The 20,610-nt window shown below is 39.2% G+C and overlaps 1 protein-coding gene across 8 annotated transcripts in view; it reads left to right on the forward strand.

Moving 5' to 3' along the window:
* Positions 1-20,610, forward strand: part of LOC140209659 (CTD small phosphatase-like protein 2) — a 70,619-nt gene that overhangs the window by 21,881 nt on the left and 28,128 nt on the right. For 6 of the 8 annotated variants that reach the window (XM_072277999.1, XM_072277997.1, XM_072277998.1 and 3 more), the window contains 4 exons: positions 3,217-3,320; positions 9,153-9,362; positions 11,603-11,744; positions 18,462-18,596. In XM_072277999.1, coding sequence (XP_072134100.1) covers positions 9,177-9,362; positions 11,603-11,744; positions 18,462-18,596 — 463 coding nt within the window. In that variant the 5' untranslated portion in view covers positions 3,217-3,320; positions 9,153-9,176. The remainder of the gene's footprint in view (positions 1-3,216; positions 3,321-9,152; positions 9,363-11,602; positions 11,745-18,461; positions 18,597-20,610) is intronic. The other 2 variants (XM_072278001.1, XM_072278000.1) reach the window with 1 other exon arrangement.

Raw genomic sequence — 20,610 nt, forward strand, 5'->3', positions numbered from 1 at the left:
AATTGTGGCATTGGTTAACCAAGGGTGGTTGAGAGTAAATACATGATAAAGGGTAACCTGGGCAAGTGGTGAGTTGGGACAAGAGCTGCAAAGTTTTGGATGACCTCAAGTTTACTGAGAATGGAATGAGGAGTGCTAACCAGGAGACTAGGAGCAATAAAATATGGTTGAAGATTCAGGAGCAGATGAGCTAAGACAGGAGTGAATTTGATATTATTAATGTGTAAAAGGGGAATCTTACTGATGATTGGAACATGTGGCCTGAAGTCAAATATTTACACTAAGATTGCAGACAATATGGTTCAATTTAATACGCTTGTCAGGGAATGAAATGTGGAGTCTGCGGCTTCTTCCTAATGTCGTTTAATTGGAAGAAATTTCTCATTGGAGGCAGAGAGAGGTGATGGAAAGACAAAATGAATGTCTCAAACACAGCTCCAGAAACATGCTTTTTTAATGATAATGCTTGAGAAGCTGGCAGTATGTAAATTAGAAACAAGAACGAGCCCAAGGATAAATACTTGGTTGACACCAACGGTAATAACCTAGGCACAGAAAGAGAAGCCACTGCAAAGTTGCTGTTTGACAGATACTTGAGTGCAATAACTGGAGGGACTGGATCAACTAGACTTGTATTCATTGAAGTTTAGATGAATGAGAGGGGTCTTGCTGAAGAAGACGAAATTCTGACAGGGTTAAACAGACCAGAAACTGGAGATGGGAGATTGGGATTATAGGATGGTAGGATTGTTCAGGCTAAAATCCAAGTTAGTAAGGGCAAGGGGATACTTTACCTTTGTCAGGCTGACACCTGGTGTCATTGCTGACCATTGTGAAACTTGTTTTTTGTCATTAGGGACATTCTAGATTGGGAAAGTAAGTATAGCTGTGATTCGCACCCAGGCAGAAACAGTTTGGGAAATTCATGCAGCAGCTCATAAGTCGCTTGAAAATTCCCATATAGCGATCATAATACTAGACCATCACAGCAAAACTGATCCTGAACATGCCCTTTAATTTTAGCTACAATCCAATTCTGCTCGTCATTAGTTTTGACCAGTACATGGCTGAGCATGTTTAACACTGAATGTTTGAGACGCAAGGGAGCAAGCCTACTGGGTTTGTACCAGTTGCATCGTCCTCCAGTAAAGGAATATGATCACTGTCTTGTTCACTGTTCATGGGCCATGATGGGAAAAATACATAACAAAAGATTGGATTTGTCTCCCAACATTACAAAGCAACAAACTAGAGAAATATTTGGAGTTAAGCTTGTGGTTACTTGAGTCTAGCCATGCGGGGTGAATGGAAAATTGCAGAATTTTACTGTTTCCTTTTAGATGAATGTGTGGGATTGAATATGATTGCTGCATATATTGAAACTCAGATTGGAACCTGGAAATAAACATACATACATATTCTTAGATCCCTCCATCATATCTGATTCCATTATTGCCACCTCCCTTCTCTTTGGTGATTTGGAATCTCTTTGTAGATGTCCTTTCCAAGAAAAACAGGACAGTTGTATAAGGAGATATTGGATCAGCTAGACCTGTATTCACTGGAGTTCAGAAGAATGAAAGGAGTCTGATTGAAGCAAACAAAATTCTACCAGGGCTAATCAGACCAGAAGCAGGAAGAATATTTCTCTTGGCTGGGGATCTTGAATAAGAGGTCAGGATACAGGTGACATTTGGAATTAAGATGGAAATATTCAAAGGTCGTGATGTTGTGCAGTTTTTGCAGCAAGAGGCTCCTTAGGCTAAGTTGGTGAATAATATTAAAGGCAGTAGGTTACTTGGGTGTGGGAAAAGAACAGGTTTGTGGTGTTAAGAAAGAGAGAATCAGGAGAATCAGCCTTGGATCTTATCAAATTGAAGAGCTGAGTGGCTACTGCTATTATTTTCTGTGTTTCTAACGCGGTTGCTTAGTCTGCCTGTGATAGTAAGTTCTTCGTTGTCACCATTGTCTGGTTTAAATGAAAATTCGCCTGAATTCTCTATGGAACTTACTAATGACAGTATTTATTATCCCTAATTCTGTTCCTTCTTGCAAATGTAAATGCCTCATACCTAGTTAATAGCATCAGCGCCAGACTCCAGACCAAAGGCTCCCAAGTTCAAATCCAATTCGGGCCACCCCCCAAGCACACTCTCCATCCGTGCTGGGTTGAGCGTTGAGCTAGCCACTCAGCCTCCCAAGGGTCGAGTCAGGAAATGTTCATATCGTGACCCGGTTAATCCGAAATGAGACCAATCCTGACACCACACACCAGACAAGAATGGCTGGCTGACTGGTGCGACACGCTAAAAAAATCCTAATTAATGTCTTTCAGCAAACGCATCTATCAGATCAGTCCTTGTTCTTCTCTGTTCTATAATTGCATTAGGACTTTTGGTGACATGATATAATGACAATTACTGACTGAACTGTCTATTCCATTGCTGTGCCTTTCCTGATTGCGCTTGCTTTTCAAGTTCAAGTTCAGTTCATTTTCATTCAACTGTACACATGTATACTGCCAAATGAAAGAAAGTTCTTCTGGACCAAGTACATGTACTGTAATTCTCTCACACAACACAAAGTAATATTACCACAAATAAGATAATAAATAATAAGGTGCATTTACAATGCAAGTTTAAAAAGTAAACAGTATAATGCTGCTGGCACTTTATACATGAGCGCCTCATTCGTTTTGTTATCATTGCATGCTAACCACTTCCTGTATGAAAGCAATGAAAGCTACATACTGGAAATTGATCTATTTTATTTGCTGCATTGATTTTTCTAGGTACTTTTCCTTTGTGCCTCTGTTGTGCTGATTATGTACATCTATATTATGCATTCTGTAGTGTATAACATTGGTATGCATATTGAAAAAGTATTTTACTACTGGTACTATTTATCTTTAGGAATAAGAACTTGTTTTGCAGTTGAGCATAGTTGAAGGAGGCATTTTAGAGTCCATATCTTTCCCAGTTCCTTGCACAAGAGGTAGAGAATTGTAACTTCAAAATGTTCTCAGAAATTCTATCTTGCATAAATGAAATACATCATTGATCTTGTTATCACAGCTAAATGAGAAATAAATTAAAATTTTGTGATGAAGAGAGAAAGGTTGATCAGGTGTATGTTCTAAAACATCTCAAAGGTTGGTGATATATCTAATGTGTGTAATCTGAACTCTTCACCCTAGTCTTAATTCCTTGTCTCTAGGTTTGGTACCACATGACTTGACCTGTTTCTGTACCGTGCTGTTCGTCTGTTCATTCCCGATGCCAAAATAAACAACAGCCCTGTCCTGCACTATTTTTTAATCTGTAAGTAAGGTTTTAATTCCCTTGGATCTTACCTGGCACTTCAGTGTTTCCTTCAGGAATTTCTGGCTTTGAAATAGCAAAGTGGTAATAGCTGGAAAGAATTTATTTACAAAATTAATCTTGTCTGAATCTCTATTGCATATTACATAACGGGACTAAAATTAGCACAGCTTGATATGAATAAATAAATAGGTTGTACTGTGAATGAATAAATAGGTTTGTTGGTCTATGTGCACCACATACAAAATGCTGGAGGAATTCTGCGGGTCAGGCAGCATCTAAGGAAATAAATAAACAGTCGACATTTTGGACTGAGACCCCTCATCTATCTGGTTGAGTTCCTCCACAGATTTGTGTGTAGTGCTCTGGATTTCCAGCATCTGTAGAATCTCTTGTGTTTAGGTTGTTGGTCTGTGTGTTCTTTTGATTTGTTTAATAAGTTTCAGTCAGTCACAGATAGATTTAAGTATTGCCTTTTAACACTGTGGCAGAGTTCAAATCTTGACCTGCTGTAAGTATTTTTCACGCAGAAACATGAACTAAAAAAATGATAGGCATCTTCTATGCAGTACTTTATATTGGATAAAATTGGATGTTGGCTTTTAATTCCCAAGTTTAAAAAAATGCATTTGATTTTTGGATTAAGTATAGCAGGTATGATTATCAATCCTTGGTTTGATTTGTTTGGGCTCCTTATAGGCAATAGGAATATGCTAAGTAGTCTGTAGTTGGATTAATATTTGCTCGGAAAAAATGTTACCATGAGTCAAAGCTGCTCTTAATTTGCGTTTAAGGAAGAGAAGTTATTAAGTCCCTTCATTAGTAGGTTATTGTATACACATCCACCTTCTCAACTTTTTTTTTATGGCATGGACCAATACCATTAAGCAAGCGGTCTGTAGACTCCAGGTTGGAAACTTTGGTTTTTCTTGGTTTATTTTTTGAGATACAGCGCGGAATAGGCCCTTCAAGCCGCACTACCCAGCAATATCCCAATGTACTCCTAGTCCAATCACAAGATAACTTGCAATGACCAATTAACCTACCCCATCTTAGGACTAGTGGGAAAACTGAAGCACCCAGAGGAAACCCATGCAGTCACAGGGCAAACACACAAGCTCCTTTATAGGCAGAGTTGAAAAATAAACCCAGGTTTCCTGTACTGTAAAGTGTTGTGCTCACCACTATGCTATTGTACGTGACCTGGCTATAGTTCATTCCCAGGTCATATTTAGTATGATGGTGAAAATGAGGAGAAAATATGTTTTATGATTCACAGTCTCAAAACACTGGACATTTACTTGATTAATCTTTGCGGCTGAGGTTGTCATGAAGTGATAGAGCTGTACGTCACTGAAACAGAACCTTGGACTCACCACATCCATCCTGATCTTTTGTTCATCTACATAACCCTATTTTCCCACATAAAATTCATATTCTTCTATACCTTGTCTTTTCAAGTGTCTGTCTAAAAGTTTCTTGTGTGTTCACTGATGAGTTTTAACTATCTACCTTCCCTGCTTTCTTCTTTAAAGCTCTTTCCTCTCATCTTAAACCTCTGCCCTGTTGATTTTGATATCCCTATAGTGGGAAGAGACTCTAATACGTACCCTTTCTGTGCCTATTATAATTTTATATACAGTACTGTGCAAAAGTCTTAGGCACATATATAAAGCTAGGGTGCCTAAGACTTTTGCAAAATATTGTAGTAATTTTATGTATTGCACTGTACTGCTGCTGCAAAAATACAAATTTCATGACGTGAGTTATAAACGCTATTTTGATATGGGTCTCTGTTATGCACTGAGAGTGGGAAGGGAGCAGGGAGAAGGGAATCACGATTGGGGGAAGAAGGGTAGGGAAAGGGGAGGGAGCAGGAGACACCAGAGAGACATACTGTAATGATCAAGACACCAATAGTTAGGAATCAAATGACCTTGCCTGGAGTCTCAAAGCTGGGTGTGTCTGAACCCCCCCCCCCCCAACCCCCAACCACCACTTTGGGTCTCCTACTCTGCCTCCTGTCCTATACCCTTCCCATGATGGTCCATCCACGTTATTCCCAACATCCTTTGCACCTGCCAGATTTTCAAACTCACTCTTCACTCCACATTGACGAATACAGTATTGTGCAAAAGTCTTAAGGCACCCCAGTGGCGTGCAGAATTTTGGGCACCCCGGTCAAAATTTCTGTTACTGTGAATTGTTAAGTGAGTAGAAGATGAACTGATCTCCAAAAATCATAAAGTTAAAGATGAAACATTCTTTTCAACATTTTAGGCAAGGTTAGTGTATTATTTTTGTTTTGTACAATTTTAGAGTGGGGGGAAAAAAAAGGAAAGGAGCATCATGCAAAAGTATGGGCACCCCAAGAGATTTGAGCTCTCAGATAACTTACCAAGGTCTCAGACCTTAATTAGCTTGTTAGGGCTATAGCTTGTTCACAGTCATCGTTAGGAAAGGCAGGTAATGCAAATTTCAAAGCTTTATAAATACCCTGTCTCCTCAAACCTTGTCCCAACAATCAGCAGCCATGGGCTCCTCTAAGCAGCTGCATAGCACTCTGAAAATTAAAATAAATGATGCCCACAAAGCAGGAGAAGGCTATAAGAAGATAGCAAAGCGTTTTCAGGTAGCCGTTTCCTCAGTTCGTAATGTAAGTAAGAAATGGCATTTAACAGGAACAGTGGAGGTCAAGTTGAGGTCTGGAAGACCAAGAAAACTTTCCGAGCGGACTGCTCATGGAATTGCTCGAAAGGCAAATCAAAACCCCAGGCAAATCAAAAGACCTTCGGAAAGATTTAGCAGACTCTGGAGTGGTGGTGCACTGTTCTACTGTGCAGCGACAACTGCACAAATATGTCCTTCATGGAAGAGTCATCAGAAGAAAACCTTTCCTGCGTCCTCACCACAAAATTCATTGTCAGAAGTTTGCAAAGGAACATCTAAACAAGCCTGATGCATTTTGGAAACAAGTCCTGTGGACTGATGAAGTTAAAATAGAACATTTTGGCCGCAACGACCAAAGGTATGTTTGGAGAAAAAAGGCTGCAGAATTTCATGAAAAGAACACCTCTCCAACTGTTAAGCACGGGGGTGGATCGATCATGCTTTGGGCTTGTGTTGCAGCCACTGGCACGGGGAACATTTCACTGGTAGAGGGAAGAATGAATTCAATTAAATACCAGCAATTTTTGGAAGCAAATATCACACTGTCTATAAAAAAAAAGCTGAAGATGAAAAGGAGATGGCTTCTACAACAGGATAATGATCCTAAACACACCTCAAAATCCACAATGGACTACCTCAAGAGGCGCAAGCTGATGGTTTTGCCATGGCCCTCACAGTCCCCCGACCTAAGCATCATCGAAAATCTGTGGATAGACCTCAAAAGAGTAGTGCGTGCAAGACGGCCCAAGAATCTCACAGAAAACTAGAAGCCTTTTGCAAGGAAGAATGGGTGAAAATCCCCCAAACAAGAATTGAAAGACTCAACTGGCTACGGAAAGTGTTTACAAGTTGTGATACTTGCCAAAGAGGGTGTTACTAAGTACTGACCATGCAGGGTACCCAAACTTTTGCTTCGGGCCCTTTTTTTTTTGTTATTTTGAAACTGTAAAAGATGGAAATAAAAAAAGTAATCTTTCTTAAAATATTGAAGAAATATGTCATCTTTAACTTTATGACTTTTGGAAATCAGGACATCTTTTACTTGCTTAGCTATTCACAGTAACAGAAATTTTGACCAGGGGTGCCCAAACTTTTGCATGCCACTGTAAGTGCCTAAGACTTTTGCACAGGTACTGTGCCTCTATCAGGTCATCCCTCAGCCACTTTCACTCCATGGTAAACAAAGCCCATCTATTTATTCTTTCTCCATGACTGAAGGTCCCCTTATCAAGGTACCATCCTCGTAAATCTCCTGCACAGCCATATACTTCTTAAAGTGCAGCAACAGAATTGCACACAATACTCTTAGGTATGGTGTACTCGGTACTTGGTAAAGTTGTGATATAACCTCCCAGCTGTTTTAGGGCTTGACCAACGAAGATAGGTAGCTGTGCATCTTCTTCATTACCCTGTCTACTTTCAGGATGTATCATCTTGAACCCCATGCTCCTTCTGTTCCTATAACATTTCTTGGAGCCCTACTGTTTACTATATGTGTCCTACTCTTGAGTGCATCATCTCTTGTACTCTGCTAATGCTTCATCAAATTTTCACGGTCACGTTTTTTATCACTGGCTTATGCGATGTGAAATCTGTTGTTTGTTGGAAGCAGTACGTTGCAAAGACCTAAAATTATAAAATAACTAAATAGTGCAAGAAAAAATGAATAATGAGATAATGTTCATGGTTTCATGGACTGTTCCAAAATCTGAATGGTGTATGAAATTCTACCTTATTTTTCAACAAATCATTGTTATCCACAACACCAGCTATCATGTTATCTGCACATTTAGTATTCATTGCTACATTCACATCAGAGTAGTTAACATACACTTAGTGGCCACTCCATTACAAAACTCCTGTGCCTATTAAAGTGTCCACTGAGTTTATAGTCTTCTGCTGCTGTAGCCCATCCACTTCAAGGTTTGATATGTGTGTTCCGAGATGCTCTTCTGCACACCACTGTTGTAACGTTTGGTTATTTGAGTTACTGTCACCTACCTGTCAGCTTGAACCAGTCTGGCCATTCTCCTCTGACCTCTCTCATTAACAAAGCTCCCTTGCCCACAAGCTGCTGTTCCCTGATGTTTTTTTTTTGTTTTGCACACCATTCTCTATAAATTCTAGAGACTGTTGTGCATGAGAATTCCAGGAATATCAGCAGTTTCTGAGATGCTAAAACCCCACCCCACCCCCATCTGGCACCTACAATCATTCCACAGTCATTGTCACTTGGATTACATTTCTGTCCCATTCTGATGTTTTGTGTGAACAGCAACTGCACTTCTTGACTATGTCTGCATGCTTTTCTGCATTGAGTTGCTGCCATATAATTGGCTGTTAGATGATATTTTCATTAACGGCAGATGTACCGGTGTACCTAATACAGTGGTCACTGAGTATGTCAGCAGCAACAACAACAACAACAATTGGTGTCGTATATTACTGGATACAGACTTCCTATAATTAAGCTTCCTTCTACCTTCACCTATCACTAAACCAATTTTGGGTACACCAGCCAGCTGCTCTTGGTTCTCACGTGTCTTAACCTTTTGAACCTGCCTATCATGCCGGATCCTCATCATTTGCTGTGTAGACAATATAAACAGGTTTACTGCCCTGCCTTTATTGTTCTACATAGTAATCTCAAAATACTCAGTCTAGACAATTAATATTTGCAATTTATTCTTGTATACCTAATTTTTTTTAAAGAAATATGGCATTCATGATATATTAACACAGTTAAGGGAGATTGATATAAATATTTCAATAAAGCTGAAATTCCACTGTATCTATCTTGTACAGAGAGTCAGAGCCAGATGTCCCAGAACTTGAAAACGTTTTGGTATCTCAGAATTTTTTTCTGTAATTACCAAAGCAACTTGATTCACAATTTGTAAACTACATTTAAGGCTCAGAAAAAAAGCTGCATTAAACCACCAGCCAATAACCAAATAGCATTGGTGTACACATGGTGAAGCTAAATTTTACAAAACCTTTTGCTTTTAAGTACAGGAGGTTGGAATGATTGTGGTACAGTTCACTTGAGATTTCACTGGTTTCGGGTTGAGTTAGACTGATCAGCTGGACTGCCAGTGACTATATTTTTCATGGTTTGTTGATAACAAATTTTGATTATCATGGTTTTTCTTTCCCCTTTAGTTGTACATGTGACACCTTTTCAGAATGAGGCTGAGAATGCGGAAGGCTTCTCAGCAGGCAAATTCTGTCCATGCATCACGAGCAGCAAAGACCAAGCGGAAGCGCTCTGATGCAGATGATTCGGTACCTATTATGGGGGCAAAACCTCAGAAGACGGAAACTGGTTTGCTCTCATCAATTAAAAGACTTATCCGAGGAACTGCGACCAAGGTATGGGGATAAGAAAACTTGCAATTTACCTTTCAGGGTGTCAAAATCTGAATCTTCATAAACGGATTGTTTGTCAAAGATCATTAAGTTTATGCTATCTTTTATCAATATAATACAACGCGAGATAGTCTGTCTTGCATCTAGAGCATAGGCATATTTACAAGAAAATGCTTTTGAGGTTTTCATTAATTTGTGAGCATTCCAAGTTGGGGATGAGGAAGTCTCCATTTTACTTTTTTGAGTTCAAGTGCAATCTGCTTCCACCCAACTAAAAGCTTCCTCTCACCATCACCAGAAGGAAGTGAGTTTTTCTGTATTCCCATATCGGGCATTGAATTACTAACTCCAGGTATTTCAGTTAGTTAATTGATGTTAGTTGGTTAGTTAATGGATTTTTGCCTCCTGTCCATAGGGGTGCTAGACTTGTCATTGTATGTAAGGTCCTTCTGGCTGGTAGAACTAATTTTAATATTCCAATAGAAACAAATCTTTTGAGTCTGAAGTCTGAACTAAGGCTGAAACATAGATTTTTGCCCAGTGTGTTCTGTAGTTTTCCACTTCACTTTTAAATAGCGAAATGAAGCTTATCTGAGTGGGAGAGAGTAAAATCCTGATGTGTGTGCAACATTACCCAAGCTGTGAGAAGGGAACAATTATAGCCACGGATATGAAGCATTTATTTTTTTGAGTCGTTGCGATAATTTTTTGGAAAATTTCTCCCCTTTGTGAGCTCATTTCAAGATGAGTTATTACTCTGTCCCTCTGCTTGTTCTCCATGGTTTACCGATCAGCTAAGTCTGCTGTCTTACTCTGTTAATTTATTGTGATAGTCACGTTGTGTTGTTTCATCCATTGACGGGTAAATGCCGAACATTACAAGAGGATCTTTTGGCAATAAGATGGTAGAGAGTATTAAAACAAAGCAAATTGCATGTGAGTAGAGTTGGATACTTAAGGTGCAGAAATAATCTATATAGATTAAATTTAGAGGGGGAAACAATGCATAAAGTAATGTGCATTTGCTTTGACCTGCTTGTATATATTCTGATCAGAAGGCATTTATTTAGTGCAATAGCGCATTTGTCTATCCCTTAATATAATATTGGTTGCTTAATTTAAATAAAAGACAATTATTTGATCATTTGTAAAGTGAACAAGGCTGATCTGACATGCTGTTAGTCTTGTTTATTTCTAATAGCATGTAACCTCATGGAAAGGGGACTGGTCACTCACTGCTGGTACTCAGTTTTCAAATCAAAATGCTGCAGGTACCTGCATGCTGCAAGAGGAAAGGGAAAACATTTAATGACTGATGCTTGTTCGTCATCATTTTCCATTTCTATGAAGAAAAGGAAAAATCTGAGGAAAGGAAGGTGAACCCAAGCCATGTTTTATTGAGCTCATCTGCACCTCTTTTCTCGAGCTGGCTTGTGAATAAAACACTTAAGAATGCCTTTTGTAAAAGGGATGAGCAGTGACTGGGGGAGAAAGTTTAAAGTTCAGGCTAATACCTAAATTGCCAACATTAAAGTTACTGCAAAAATCTTGGGCACATAGCTACAGCTAAGGAGCCTTAGACTTTTGCACAGTTCTGTATTTGTCAACGTGGAGCAGAGAGCGAGTTTGTAATTCTGTCAGGATGTTGGGAATGGTGAGGGTGGAGAGCCACAGGAGAGGTGTGGGACAGGTGACAGAAGGAGTGCCAGGAGCGAGGGGTGGCACAGGTACAGACAGGCTCATCTCTGAGACATCAGGCAAGGTTATTTGATTCCAACCAGTTGATTCATTGACCATTACAGCATGTCTGTATGGTGCTTCGTGCTCCCACCCATCTCCCTTCCCCTTTTCCAACCCATAACTTCCCACTCTCAGTCCACGATAGAGACTCGTATCAGAATAAGGTTTATCATCAGTCACATACAAAATGATTTTTTTTTTGCAGCAGCAGCAGTATTACAGTGCAATACATGAAATTACTACTGTACTATACAAAAGTCTTAGATACCCTAGCTGATATAGATATATATGTACATGTACCTGGGAGTTTGTACGTGAGAAAGAGATGAATCATTGTGTCACCATAATTTTGTGGGAAACTTGAAATGATGCCATGTTTTGTTTTTATTTGTAGTTCCTCTGGCTTTAACTTTTGGTCTGCGTGCTCTCCGGAGAAGGATATTTTTAGGTTAAATCCATGTGATTGATGTCAGTCAAAGATCATTTAACTTCTCATTCCACAGGTAGAAGCAGAGAATCCTCCAAAGAAAAAATGTAAACTTGATTGTGACCTGGATGACAACATGATCTCTTCAACACCCCACACTGGCTCCAAACCCAACAAACAAATCTCTAGAGTGAGGCGGAAAAGCCAGGTGAATGGAGGTTAGTGAAGACCATTTCCTCTCATTCATGGGAAAAGCATGTGTCTGCTTTATTTGGGTCTTGGTGGCTCCTAGCAGAGTACTCCTATTGGGTTCTTACCTAGAGCATTGGAAATAGTTCTCCAGTGCTGATAGTGTTCCCAATTGATTGATTCTGTTTTCTGTGAGTTTCAGGTAACTCAGCTCTGTGCTTGTTAATAAGCTGGAAAAATTACTGAATTAGTCTGGACTGGTGAACTTGGCTGTGTGACTTCAGATCCCACTGTGGCTGCCTGGGCTTTAAATTTATTAAATAAAACTGGATTTTTTAAAAAAGTCATGTTTTACTGAAGATAATTGTGGCCCAATATACTTCAGTAATGTGCTTTTGGAGAAGAAGATGTACCACCTTTATCATATCTATCACAAATGTGACTCAAAATGTCTCAACTGCCTTCTCAGTTTAGAAGACTGTTGGACAGTAAATACTGGCATTGCCAAAGATGTCTAAAATATCTGAAAATTAAAGAAAAACTCTCCTATCCCTCTGCTATCTTTTGTCCAAAGCTTCAAAACTGTGACCTCTTAAGCCAGCACGCAACACCTTGTTATCAAAGATAACAAAGCTAGTTTCTCCAATCTGACCCTGTAAATGTGAAAAGGCTTCTGAAACCACTGCAGGACCTTCATATCCTTCCCAAAAGGAGATGATCAGAATTTGAAGCAATTGAGGATATTTGTAGAGTGACTGGATAGATTAGAACATAGGACAGTAAGTGCCCTTTGGCCCACGGTGTTGTGCTGTCCTTCCATTGTACCAATCTAACCCTTCCCTCCTACTTAGTCCTCCATTTTTGTATTGTTCGTGTGCCCAAGAGTTTATTAAATGCCCTTAATGTTTCTGCCTCTACCATCACCCCCACAGTGTGTTCCAGTGCTCTGTTTGGGGGGGGAATCCTACTCCCTATAACTTCCTCCAATCACCTTAAGTTATGCCCCACATATTCCGCCCTGAGAAAAAGCTCTGTTTGTCCACTCGATCTATGCTTCTTATCAACTTGCACACCTCTATCAAGTCACCACTCATTCTCCTTCGCTCCAAAGAAAAGCCCTAGCTCACTCAACCTTTCCTCATAAGACATGCTCTCTAATTCAGGCAGTATCCTGAGAAATCTCCTCTGCACCCTTTCTAAAGGTTTCATGTCATTCCTATAATGAGATGACCGGAACCAAACGCAATGTTCCAAGTGTGGTCAAACCAGACTACAACATAATAAAAGCAAATGAAGTAAAAGTAGAAGTTGGCTGTATTGTCCCTTAACCCTGCTCTATTTAGTAAGATCATGGCTGGTCTGATCTTGACCTATATTGCTCTAACTTCTGCCACTTTCGTTTCTATTCTGTTCACTGATTTACTTGCTCACTCATGGAATTTGGATGATGCTGGCATCTATTGCCCATTCCTCATTGACTATGTACTGAAAAGGTTAGTTTCCCAGGAGTCATGTATAGACCAAACCAGGTCAGGACAGGTTGTTCCCTGTTAGTGATCTAAACCAAATGAATAGTCTGTTAGGTTAGGTTTTACCATTACTGAAAATGGATTTTAAATTCTTAAGATTATTTCATTAATTGGATTTACATTCCCAGCAACTGTGGTGGGATTCAAATTCATTGCTGGATCAACATCCTAAAGCTTTCACTGCTCATGCAGAAACAATGCCATTGTATCTCTGCTAGTATATGTTCTTTTTGCAGAAGAATGAATCCAGTGCAATTATAATTACTTTACTATAATGCACTGCAGTGATCATATTTTTAGTTACAATTTATTTTCCTTATTCTTTACATCTTTGATTTTTTTTTAATGTAATCATCAGAGTAGCATGGAGTAGCTTTCCAGTTAAGTAGGTTCAATTTTAAAGATTTCCTGGATTGTTTTTATAGGCTGTTTATAAAGATCACCTTGGTGTTAAGTTTACTCTGCCCTAAAATTATACCTTAATTCTAAATTTAGCAGCACACATTCATTTCCTGCTCCAGTCATTCTATATTTCCTATTAAGTCTACTATGTTCTGTTTGGTTCATGTCCAAACTTGATTTATTTTTGGGAGAGGCTTTAGTGATGTAACTGAAGTGTCTAATATAGAATTGTCAATAACAGACGATTAGGATAGCAACAAGATTTCAAAAATGTAGAGACAGATTGGTGGAATGGGCTAATAATTTGTAAATTATAATTCAAGATTTTCATTCTTCAATACACAAATGTAATGGAGAACGAAATGATTGTTACTCCGGATTGAATGCAGCATAAAAACGTAATAAGCATTAAAAACCACAATAAATATAAATGAGTTCTATAAAACCAATGTGCAAGTAGCTGTTTGAATGTGGCCATATATACATAAGATCAGCTTGTACACATAGATAGTATGTACATGAGGTGACACTCGGTGCAGCAGTATCTGTATACAAGGTGCCTGACAAGAAATAATAAAGTGACAAAGTGACTTGATAAGAGGAACGCTTCTCGGTAGCAGCAGGACAAATGAAAACACTGTCAGTGCATGTATGAGGTGTGAAGTGTAAGTGTAAAGTGAGAGTGAATGGGGGGGGGATGAAGTGTGCCGAGGAGCTGTGGAGAGGAGTTGCTAATATGGATGTAACAGTGGTGGGATGGGTTACTGGGTGGAGGTGTTGATCAGCCGGTATTAAATTTAATATAGAGAAATTCAAGAGTTACATTTTCTTGTTAGGAATAAAAGAAGGCACTTATAAAAGAATATAGATCTGAAAGAGGCACAAAATTAGAAATGTCCAGGGATTATATTTCCCATTCCAACGTGTTGGTCCATGGCCTCCACTTCTGCCAAGATGAGGCCACTGTCGATGGAGAAGCAACACCTTGTATTCCATCTGAGTATTCTCCAACCTGATGGCGTAAATATAGATTTCTTCTTCCGTTTTAAAAAAAAAACACCCTCCCCTCCCATCTTTTTCTATTCCTCACTCTGATCTCTTGCATCTTCTCACCTGCCTATCAACCCCCTCCCCGCCCCTTTTTTTGAATGGCAACAGTTCCTGCCTTAATCATTTTACCCAAATACCTCTGCTTTTTGACTGATATTTTGGACAGCCAGTGATGTGAACAATGTTGAGAGAGCCTGGAGTCTCGCTCAGCTTAAGACCTCGTATTTACCAGCTGCCCAGTTACACCAAAAAATTGCAATGGACCTGCATCCCTAAGAGATCCCTCTAATGAAAAGGCTTCAAAATCCCTTCTCAGATCTCTGTTGGCAGCCAGTTTGATTTGGCCACCTTCCAACTGGAAACAAAGGTGGTCCCAGCAATAGCTCCGGTTTGATGATCCCGCAGAATGCATATGGTTTGAGGAGTGCTCAGATATAGCTAAGAAATCTTCCTTTTGAATCCTTCATGGAGAAAGAATTGGACAAGTTTAACCTGTGTATTTAAAAAAAATCTGCTGAGATTAAGAGATTGTGTAGTATTTGTATTGCACATTCTGAGTGGAAAATTAGTCTCTGCAGGAAATGACTGATGGTCTGATAGTGTAACCACTTGAAACAGAATTTTGTTAAAATTAGCTTCTTGCCCTTTAAATATGAATCTAAGGATCATATCCTGTGCTGTGCATATTGTAATTGATTTGCATTAGGAGAACATAGTTGGGAAATTGTCTTAATACCCACATGAATCAAACTGGAAGTGTTGGCTAGGCATTAGTCTGGCTGAGATAATACATGTTTACCCTTGTAATCAACAATCAAGGCTGTTGTGTAGAAATTTCTCTCCTCTCTCTTCTATTTGTTTGCATGGAATGAAAAATTTTTTTAAAATCTCCACAGTATTTTAGAGCTTGAGATATAGGAACAGAATTAGGCTATTTGGCCCATCAGGCCTGCTCTGCCATTTCATCATGCCAGATCCGTTTTCCTTCTCAGCCTCAATCTCTTGCCTTCTCCCCGTATCCCTTTCTGGCCTAGCCAATGAAGAATCTGTCAACCTCTGCCTTAAATATGCTCAATGACTTGGCCTCCACAGCTGGTTGTGACAACAAATTCCACGGATTTTCCACTCTCTGGCTAAAGAAATTCCTTCTAATCTCTTCTAATCTCTGTTCTAAAAGGATGTGCCTCTATTCTGAGGATGTGTCCTCTGGTTTTACACCCTCCCCCCCCCCCCCCATAAGAAACACCCTTCTACATCCACTTTAACATTTCAATATTTAATAGGTTTCAATGAGACCAGCCATTCTTCTGAAATTGCTTAATTTTCTTCTGCAGTTGCTGAAGATTTTTTAGTAAGCCAGTTTTCACCAGCATTTTTGCTTTGCTCAATCTGAAAAGAACATTTAACACCTGAGAATGGAATCACTAAACATACGGATAGTCAGCACTATAACTGACACCTCTGAACACTGAACCAGCATTATTTGAACTGTTATAAAAAGTTCCCTCAACTATTTTTCTTTGATAGTTGTTAATAAAGCTTCCAGCCTTGGAAATTAATTTGCTGGGTTTTCTCACATAAAGTTTTAAATGTAAGTTTTTGCTAATGTATTTCAGTAATAGTTAAAGTTCTGTTGTTAAAGTGAAAGTTAAACTAAGTTGTTAGTGTTGTTTCAAGTTAAAGTGAGTTGTATTTGTTCTGAGCAGGTGCACAGCCAGTTTTAAAGCATGGTCTGGTAATGTGCCCAGAAGTGCAGTATCTCTGTACCTGCAGCACACTTTTTAAAAATTGTCTTTTTAATAAAATTTAAGAATTGGTAATAGAGGAAATCATAGTAACTAGGACTTGAAGTTTTTTAAGGTTAACTTGGAACTTCAATTCGAGATTTTGAAGGGATCAGTTATAGACCGTTGGTAATCAAGAAAGAAAGCTTCTATCCTCTGGATTGTAAAATAGAGTGGAATCATTGATTTGAAATTGATTGATCTTTTGTAGTTTGGCTCACAAACAAGAGTAGCACTACTTCCACACTTCAGTTTCTTCATTTTCTTGTCTATTGTCCTTTTTGCCTCTCTCCCTTGTTTAACTTTTTATATCCTTTCCTTTGCTGCGTGCATTTCATTCTATGCTTTGCATATATGGTCTATCAGTGAGTGATTTCACACGTTGAGTTAGCACTTGTGGTTATTCCATACATTCACTCACACAGGTAAAAGTTACATTGTCGTAGTCTGGTAATTCCAGGTTTACAGGTAATGAATAGTGATGGCCCACCCGGATGGCTCTGTGGTTTATACTAGTCTGAGATGAGCAGCTCGGTTTGCTAAGTGGCTGGGCATTGGTTGGCCTTAATTGAAGTAGCCTGTTTTGAGATGAGAAGATTGGCTGAAGAAAGTTGAGGGTTATTGAGGGCAGTTGACCCACAAGAGCGTTGCCCTGGACATTTGAGCTTCTAAGTGCAACAGCCTGGCAACCAATTCAGATTAAAATTTATTTTATCATGTTATGCATTTAATTAATTTATAAATGTATTAAGTGTTGTGACTCTTCAATAGTGGTAATATGTGATGAGGAATTAATTCTTGTTTCTATTTGATTTCTTTTTCAGTCCCAGTGTTCATTAGTACTTAGAAACTGAATCCTGTTACTGGGCTTTAATTAAGGTTCTGAGTATGTGCACATAGAAATATGCACTCAGTGGCCACTTTTTACGTACAGGAATGGAACCTGATGTGCCCTTCTGCTGCAAAAACCCATCCACCTCAAGGTTTGACATGTTGTGAATTCATTGGTGCTCCTCTGCACATCACTGTTGAAGCATGTTGTTATTTGAGTTATTGCCGCCTTCCTGTCAGCTTGAACCAGTTTGGCTATTCTCCTCTGACCTCTCTAATTAACAAGGTGTTTTTGCCCACAGAACTGCCGCTCACTAGATGTTTTCTTTGTTTTTTGCACCATTCCCTATAAACTCTGGAGCAGGAGTTTCCAGCCTTTTATGCCATGAACAAATACCATTAAGCAAGGGGTCTGTGGAACCCCAGGTTGAGAACCCCTGCTCTTGTTGTGCACAAAAATCCTGGGAGATCAGCAGTTTCTGAGATACTCAAACTATCCCATCTGGCACCACCAATCATTACATGGTCGAAGTCACTTAGATCACATTTCTTCCCTATTCTGATGTTTGGTCTGAGCAACAACTGAACCTCTTGACCATGTGGACATGCTTTTATGCATTGAGTTGCTTCCACATGGTTGGCTGATTAGATATTTGCATTAATGAGCAGATGTACAGGTATACCTAATAAAGTGGCCACTGAGTGTATGTTTGTGCAAGTCTGCAAATATTGTGTACAGATGTATTCCGATACTGCTGTTTAGATTATTCCTGGTTATTTTCACAGTACAAAAAGATGCATTGTAATTGATATACAAGGCCAATGCAACAGGTATGAAATACTTCACTGTGTTAAGATGCTTGTGAACCAATAAGGATCATTTTTAGTTTTATTTAATTATGTTTATACAAACATGTATTTGAACATGGATGTATTATAAAGCCACATATAAAAGAGACTCAAAGATTGTGATATATCACTGTAAGAATTATAGTCGTCTTTATTTCTTGTACATGATGGATCCCTTCCCACCTATGTTAGTTAACTGTTTCCCCTCTTTGAAGAGTTGAATGGCATTTAACATTCATGATCAGTTGCACTATATATAATTACAGTGTAGCTTACATTTGCTATTTATTTTTTTTTTAAGAGACTGGAGGCTACAGAAGTAAACAGAATGGAAAACTAACGATTGTTAATGATGTTGTTAGCCCTCCGCGAACTGCCTTACTGGGAACCATCTTTTCTCCTGTTTTCAGTTTCTTCTCACCAGCAAACAAAAATGGTAAGGTATTAATTACCTGGGTGATGTGCTTCTTAAATATTTGCCAGTGTAGAACTGTGTTAAATGAAATGCAGTGTTAAGAGTAATCTTTAAGATGCCTGTACATCACAGATCAATTTTAAGTAAGATTGGTACAAAGGTTTTAAGTGTGTTACACCACAATCAGTGGTTGCTCAGATTCAGGTCGGCCCTGCAAAGATCTATCCAAGTAGTCCCATTTTCTATCTTTCCCCTCAAGGTTTACTTTTCTTCTTCAAGTACATATGCATTTGACTTTTAAACTGAAACCTGGTTCCTCTGAACTTTCACATAAGAAGCAAAAGTGTGAATAAACCATTCAGCCCTTTGTTCGTGGTCTGCCATTTAGTAAGATTGTGGTTCATCTTTTACCTCAGTGCCATTTTCCTACACTCATTCATGTCTTTTGATTCCCTTAATATCGGAACATCTCTTTCTTGTTTACATTTGGAGATTGTGTCTCCACAGCCTTTAAAGATAGAATTTTTTAAATTTACTGTCGTCCAGATCAGGGGTTCCCATCCTGGAGTCCATGGACCCCCTCGGTTAATGGTGAGGGTCTATGGCATAAAAAAGGATGGGAACCTCTAGGTGAAGAAATTTTCACATGACTAGATGACTGATCTCTCCTGTTCCAGACTGGGATCTATAGTTTTACACACTCTGCCCACTCTGACCTCTCTCTGCCAATTCCCCATAGTCCTCAATTCTTTCATCTTTCAATTAAGTATCGATTTTCTTAAATATATCTAATGATATGGCAACACCCCTCACCTCCTTTAGGATCTTGTACGGTTGAATAAGTTTGCCCCTCATTCTTCTAAGCGCTTAGGAATACAGATCTAAACTGTCTAACCTCACTTATTAGAACAAACCTTAGAGTTCACGGGAATTAAACTGGTGAATCCCTTTATGTAGATAACAGGACTAAAACTAAGCACAACATACTGAGCGTGGCCTCACCAACACCCAGTGCAACTGTAACAAAACTCCATCCCTTTGCAGTGAAAACCAACTTGTTGTTTGCTCCCTTAACCAGTTGTTGGGATAGCTTGCTGACTTTTTGTGATTTCATGTACTAGAATACCTAGACCCCCACCCCACCCTTCCTGAATTTCACTCATTTGCAATCTGTTTAGATAATTATACAGTCATTTACATGAGCTTAAAACTATTCATTGTCTCACAAACAGTTTTGATTCAGAAAAATATCTTCCCCCTTCTCTTCCTATCAGCATAATTCCCCTGGTATAATTAGCTGGCAGCTGACATGTTCAGCGTTCTCTGTCATTGTTGCAATATAATTAATCACAAGCAGCTGTGTTACCAAAGCCTAGGCTCTCCAAATCCTCCTCCTCCTCTTCCTTTTTCCAGGAAACACACAGGACAGTAACATTTCAGTTAGTATAACGCTTTACAGTACTAGTGACCTGAGTTCAGTTCCCGCTGCTGTCTGTAAGGAGTTTGTAAATTCTCCCCGTGAGTGAGAGGGCTTCCTCTGAGTGCTCCAGTTTCCTCCCACATTCCAAAGATGTACCAGTTAGTAGGTTAGACCATTGTAAATTGTCCCGTGATCGGGGTTAAAACAGGTGTTGCTGGGCGGCATGGCTTAAAGGGCCAGAAGGGCCTTCTCTATCCAGTATCTCAAATAAATAAATATTATAATGCCTGTGGTCTGGGGTCAATTCCCACCGCTGCCTGCAAGGAGTTTGTATGCTTTCCCCATTCCTTTGTCTGGTTCCTCTGGGTATCTGACTTTCCTCCCACATTCCAAAGATGTACAGGTTAGCGGGTTAATTGGTCTTATGGGTATAACTGGGTAGCACGGGCTCGTTGGGCAAGAAGGGCCTGTTACCATGCTGTATCTCTAAATAAATAAATATTATGTGTATAAAGTCTGGAACTAAAGTTCCCACATGAGAGAAGTAACCTACCAGTTCATCATATTATTTGATATTCATACTCATGAAGGATGCTGATAAAGCAAGTTGGAAGC

The sequence above is a fragment of the Mobula birostris genome, chromosome 14, assembly GCF_030028105.1.
Source record: "Mobula birostris isolate sMobBir1 chromosome 14, sMobBir1.hap1, whole genome shotgun sequence".
Lineage (NCBI taxonomy): Eukaryota > Metazoa > Chordata > Chondrichthyes > Myliobatiformes > Myliobatidae > Mobula > Mobula birostris.